Raw genomic sequence first — 6,572 nt, 5'->3', positions numbered from 1 at the left:
GCTAGGCTGCTCAGCAGTTGCTGGCAAAACAATTCTGTAAGGGACACAAATCCCAGATTTGCCTGAACGTCCAGAATCAGAAGCCCTGCTGATTTCTTCATGACCATTAAGCACTCAGTCTTTATCAGCAGGCCGTATGTCTTAAGGCCTTTGCCCCAGGGGAACAGGCAGGATTTGAATTAGATGACATAAATTCCACAAGCCTATCTCTTGTCACTGCAAGTCTCTCCCAAGGGAAAGGAGACCATCAGTACTATGCTTCCCAAGTGAGAGCTATGATCCTGCTCCCAGATAGCTGCTTGCTTTGAAGTAAACAAGCAAGTCAACCCACAAGCTTGCTTTCTTTTTGCATTGTTGAATCATCATGTTCTCAAGACATCTACAAATAACTCAGATTCACCTTAAATAGGTGCAAGTAATTGACTGCTTAGGGAGGGTGCGCTTGTCTGCTCCAAACTGATTTGCGTGGTGCTTCACCTCTCTCCCAAAAAACTCTTCCAGCAGCATGAGCATTGCAGACATCTGTTAACACCAAAGAAAGGCCAATCCCCTCTCTCAGGCTATAGCTTTGAATATAAAAGCCCCTCCAAAGAAATGAATGCTAATTGTAGTGACACATAGAACAGTTGCCAAAAGGCAAGAAAAGTATGTGCAGGAACTGAGTTCAACCAAATCACATACTTTCTGGGGCACTGCAGCAATCCTCACCTGACACTTTCAACTACTCATGTAATTACTTGATTTGAGTTGTCAAGTTCCTACAAACTGCTCACACATGGTGCTGTGTTTCTCAAGCCAATAATCCTATGTAAAAAAAACCCCAAGACACAAACTACAGGTCCTCCCCAAGTTTCCTTTCAAAGAGGACCTGAGCATGTGATACTCCAATAAAACCAATCAGGAAAGTCATCTGAGGCTTCAGTAATTAGAATATTATTTTGTTTATTCTGGGATTAACCCAAAGTTGGTAAATATTGAAAAACTAAAAAAAAAAAAAAAAAAAAAAAAAAAAAAGGCCAAACTGAAGTTCAGCTATTCTAAGGAAAAAAAGGTAAAAAAGAATAAATTTTCCCACAGTTTGCAGTCTTAAAGGCACAGGAGGGTAACTAATTACACATGTAAAAACATATTCAGCCCTCACAGCAATGCAGGCTCAGAACAGACTGGCTAGGGAGCTCTGCAGGAAAGGCTGTCAGGGTCCTAGTGGGCAGTGAGCTGAGCCTTGGCAGCAGAAAGGTGAAAACTGTCCTGAGGTGTATGAACAGGAGTCAGCCAGTAGGTTAATGGAAATGATTATTCTCATTTCCTCAGCACTCATTAGGCTGTATCCGGAGTACTGCATCCAGTTTTGGTGTGAGTGCAACAGGGGGGGCCACTGGATGCTCAGGGGCTTGGAGCACTTGCTCTGTGAGGAGAGGCTGTGAGACTGGGGATGTTCGTCCTGGTTAAGAGATGGCTTTGGGAGTGCTTACAGCAGTCCCCAGCACCCGTGGGGAAGTCACTGAGGGGTTGGAGCCAGGCTTCTCACAGCAGTGAATGGTGGGGAGATGAGAGGCTACGAGTAAAAGCTGAAAGAAGAGAGGTTTAGGCAGGAGATAAGGAAATCCCTTACCCCTGGTGACAGCTAGGCAGGGGTGCAGATTGCCCAGGGTGGCTGTGCTGATTCCATCCTTAGAAGTTTCCAAGCCCTGACAGGGCACAGCCCTGAGCAGCCTGGTCTGAGCTCAGAGCTGCTCCAGCCTGAAGGTGAGGCTGTGCTGGAGACCTCCTGACCTCTCTTGCCTTCTGAATTTCCCTACGATCCTACAATCCTACGTGCATATTTTTTCTACAAGATATTACTTTACAAATATATGTGGACCAACATACTTGATGCCTAGCAACCAACAGAGTATTTCCAGGAAATACACCAAAGGGGAATTGCAGGGGCTGGAGTCTGCACTTACTAGCTGCTTTTTGCTATTGGAATAGAATGCTACAGCCAAAAGGAAGGTCTAAGAAATTGCTTGACTACTTTCTGATACAGTTTTTGGTGATCAGAGCTATGACAGGGCTTAAGGGATCAGTCAAGTTGGACCTTATTATGCCAGGCCTGTACACACCTTGCCACAAACAGATTCCTACTTGAACGGGGCAAGCAGACAACAAATGAAGGTGGGTCAATACCAGAGCCTAGTTCTATGCCACAGCTAGTCATAATGCTAGTCATTGGGACATAGGTCTTCAGAAAGCACAGGAGCAAAAGGGAGAGAAATCATCTGTTTTGTTACTTTGCTTTTTACAGAGCCCTATATCCCCTCTCTATCACATAAAAGCAGCAGAGCTATTGCTCAGTTAGCTCAGGTGGTGCAATCATGAGGACATCCTAATCCAGGAAATAGTTTTATTGCCTTACCACTCTGCAGCCACCAGTACTCTCTCTTTCTGTCCCAGATCCATTTCTTCCTGTAATTCTATGCATATTTGGGGAAAATCTCTGACTGCAGGGGTGCAGAAAGCAAACTAAATTATCCCAATGAGCCTTTCAGATCTTACAGTCTAGGAATGTAGTTTTGTCCATTTGATATGGCAGGCTGAAATGAAAGAGTATGGGAGAGAACACAACCCACTGTGGATTGAGCCTATCTTTTTCTTCTGACAGATAATGTGATGTAATCACTTGTGTTTAAGGTAGAGTGTTCTTGAGTGACAAAAATAATTAAATAAAACCAGGACAGTGATCTTTGTGCTAGTAAGGGCATAAGAATAATTACACTATGACCTACTGGCAGAGGAGGGGTAGAGGAGGAAGGAAAACACTGGGCACTGGGACTCCCTCTTCATTGGTCATCCTAGAGCATCATGTGGCTAAGTCTCCTTTTTAAAGATAACTCCTGATCTTCTAGAGCTCATACTATCCTCCTGTCCGGCATTTCTGTTTGATCCTGTGAAAGACTTCTCTGTAGCCTGCCAGGATGTGTGACCAGTTTGTGGGCACCTGGAAGCTCCTTTCTAGTGAAAACTTTGAGGACTATATGAAAGAGCTGGGTGAGAATTGTTATTTGGAGTTGTTGTATCTGGGACAGGGAAGGAATGCTGCTTTTGAACTTTATTCCTTACTTGCTTTTTCTGGCTATGCTGTTTACCAAGGGGATTTTAGTCCAACTATTTTGATCAGATGATCTTAAACTGGAGAACTTGACTGTTTGAATTAGTGGTTTCAAATTCCTTTAACGTAGAAACACCTTGATTGGGAGAAATGGTTTCAGGTAAGACAAGTCCATGCATGCCTACTTGGTAGTGTTATAAATGGATGTAAAACTCATCTCTGCAACATTTTGTGTGGATTATCTGTTTATCCTTGGACATACAAAGCGGTGTAATGTTTGAATGTAGGAAGCTTCTCTGTCTAAAAGAAAGACACCTAAGCTTCTTTATATTGCTACTGGACTAGAAGACCAATTAATTGTTATGGCTATTATATGAACAAAAATCTGTAGCTGCCTCCAGTAAATATTAACAAAGGAAATTGCATAGATTCATGCAGATACTTGCAAAAGATGGGAGGGATTCTCTACAGGTATAGACTTCTTGCTTAGAATTAAGTTTGGGCTTTGAAAGGTTTCTGCACTGTTTTAGTGTGCAGAAAGTATGGGGTAACTTGCACTGATTGGATCAGTATGTGCTAAAAAGATGGGGGGTTATTTGGAGATTAGGAGTGAAACACCAAGATTTATGCAGCATTCAGACAGCTTTTAGTGAGACTCTTGCACTCTTAATCTTTACCCCAGATTTTACTCAGGACATAACCATTGCCAGCTATTTCTTAATCATTTCCTTTTATTCAGCCTAGCCACTGATAAATATTAAAAAAAAAAGCAGCTTTTTTTTCTTGTTTCTTTGTTTTTGTGGCTTAGAAACCATCGTATGTTTCTGCTTGTTTACTTCTTGATACAATTAGCATACAAGTTAGTGTACAAACCACCACAGTTATTTTGGGCAAGTATGTGTGCAAATATCTGGCATTAAAATCTTGTCTAAGTCTTCAAAATATTGTTTTCACTATCTGACAATGGCAGAGCAGAAATTTCCTTGCATCATCCCACCTGGCTTGGTTCATAACCTTATCAGATTAGTGAGATGTTACAAAAGAACCTCTGCAACATAGAATTAATTAAAAATTCAGAAAGTAATAGGGAAATCAGCACTAAAGTTGTTTGGTTTATTGATCTCTTTCTCAACAAATAAGAGAAAAACATTGAGTGAAGATGACAGTTTCATAGTACCCTGTCTTATTTATAGGTGTGGGGTTTGCTACCAGGAAAATGGCTGGTGTGGCCAAGCCCAGTGTAACTATCAGCATCAATGGTGATGTGATAACCATCAAAACAGAGAGTACCTTCAAAAATACAGAGGTCTCTTTCAAGCTGGGTGAAGAATTTGATGAGACCACAGCAGATGACAGAAAAACAAAGGTGAGTCCCAACCCAGCACTTTCCAAATACTTCTTTCAAAAGGTACGTGAAATACATTTCTCTAAAGGGACATGGGAACAGGAGGATGGAGTTGTGATTTTGACATCCAGTGTAAAAATGCTGCCTTCAGAGGTTTGGACATGGAAGCAGTCTTCTCTTCAGCCCGAAGCACCCTGATGAAATAGCCACGCTTTGCATTTTTCTTTGGCAGAATGTCATAACCCTAGACAATGGTGTACTGACCCAGGTGCAGAAGTGGGATGGAAAACAGACTGTCATAAAGAGAAAGGTTGTGGATGGGAACCTGGTGATGGTGAGCTCATTTTTGTTAACTAATCTCTCAATTTACTGTGTAGAATTCATTAGCAAATATGTTACATTGGATTCAAATACAAGGAATGAAAGCACCTGAAAGGGCTCTGTGTCTCTCTGAATGAGTCTGTTGGTTGGTATTACCTGGTCAGAGAGTGTTGTGCTTGACTTGGTGCCAGTGAGGCCCACCTGCAGTTTGGGGCTTCCCAGCACTGCTCTCCAGTTTCAGGAAAGACAATTTGAAGAATCTGGGAGGGGATTAAAACTGTGTTCATAAAAAGCAGCTGGGATTCCTACATGCTACAAAATGATGCACGTACACAAAATTCCTGAAGAGTTCTGCCTTCCCCTAGAGAAAAATATGTCCATAAATTTAATATTTATATTTCTTTGGATAAAGACCAGAGGAAAACAAATAGAAATAGGTTTTAACAGCAACTTCATTAGGAAAGATTGGAAAATACAGAGTTTAAGCTAACAGAAAAATAGATGAGGACAGAGCCTAACATGCGGAGGCTGACACAACCACCTGCAAGTCTGAAAGCTGTGAAAGACTCTGCGTGAGTATGTGTGTGTCATGCACACATGTGTGAAGATAAGCCACTACTGCAAAAGGTGGAAGGAAAAAAGACTAATGCCCCACTTCAGAGTCCAATCACCCTCCACTGAAGTCCTAGGATCCTTCTTTAGAGGTTTTTAAGTGGAGATTAGAAATCTCCTGGGGATCGCTGGAACAGTCCTTTAATGTTCTTTCAGTCTTGTGTTTCAGACTTCTGTTTCTGAAGCTCTCAAACTTGAGTTTCACTGTTTTGGTAACTGTTTGTATAGGAGTAGAAATGCAGATCTTTTCTTACACTGGCTGCTAATGGATAAATAATTATCTTCTGACTAAGAAATATTTTGTGAGAGTTAAAAGCTGATTAAATTTACCTTTCTTTCCAGGAATGCACCATGAATAATGTTATCTGCAAAAGAGTTTATGAAAAAGCATAAAGAAGCCATCTTCACACAGGACTAATGCTTAAAGCTGGAGAAAAACAACCTAACGAGAGGAGAAAATCTCCGCAAATATATTTTAAAGAGAACTATACTTTTTACAGATATATCCCCAAACAGTTACATGCAGCTAGACTAATTTGTTGTGGCTATTCAATAAAATGTTCAGCTTTCTACAACCCGTGCTTGTGCTAGAGTTTGTCAGGAAGGGGTTTGAGAGGGATGCAACATGGGAAGGGGTGCTGTGGGGGAAAACATGAGAACTAGTATGACACTTCATAACTGTGACCCAACTCAGTGCAGAAAGAGGATCTGAGACCATCTAGTGAGTGGCACTTGAGTGATAGATGTAGACCTGGACATAAAAAACACCCACCAGTGAGCATCGTGGGGGGCTAACCACTGCAAGGAGTCTGTGTACAGCAAGGGGAATAACGGGGCTGCTTCTCTTGGCTTCCCTGGGTATCGCTCCTGGGGCAGAAAGGAGGGTGGTTACTGTGGATGCCCAGCAGTGGCGGGGAACCAGACACCTCCTCCTTGCACAAGTTCTAACAATTTTAAACCCAAGGATCACCTAAAGTGATGTGATCTTGTTCTCTTCCACCTGAAGTCTGAAATTACAGCTGCCGTATCTCTCAGCTGTGATGCTTTTATTTCCCTTTCCTTAGCATCTCTTTTTGTCCTAGATTAGACAAAAAGCCTTGAATTAAGCATCATAGTTTAAAAAGTACTCTCAGGTTTACTGAAAGCTTGTAACAGTTTTCTAGTGGTACAACCTCCTTTATTTGCTGTATGTGTTTTCTACTAGCT

At 41.8% G+C, this 6,572-nt stretch overlaps 1 protein-coding gene across 1 annotated transcript; it reads left to right on the top strand.

The window, feature by feature from the left end:
- Window positions 1–2,840: 2,840 nt before the first annotated feature.
- LOC130608354 (fatty acid-binding protein, adipocyte) lies at window positions 2,841–5,941 on the top strand. Its single transcript, XM_057426219.1, has 4 exons — window positions 2,841–3,027; window positions 4,282–4,454; window positions 4,666–4,767; window positions 5,709–5,941. The coding sequence occupies exons 1-4, from the start codon at window positions 2,955–2,957 to the stop codon at window positions 5,757–5,759; spliced, it is 399 nt and encodes a 132-aa protein (XP_057282202.1). The 5' UTR covers window positions 2,841–2,954; the 3' UTR covers window positions 5,760–5,941.
- Window positions 5,942–6,572: the final 631 nt, after the last annotated feature.

Source organism: Pezoporus wallicus, unplaced genomic scaffold, assembly GCF_028554395.1.
Source record: "Pezoporus wallicus isolate ANWC-B61680 ecotype Strahan unplaced genomic scaffold, APGP_CSIRO_Pwel_v1 contig_4131, whole genome shotgun sequence".
Taxonomy (NCBI): Eukaryota; Metazoa; Chordata; class Aves; order Psittaciformes; family Psittacidae; genus Pezoporus; species Pezoporus wallicus.
This window is presented reverse-complemented; position numbering and strand designations above follow the sequence as displayed.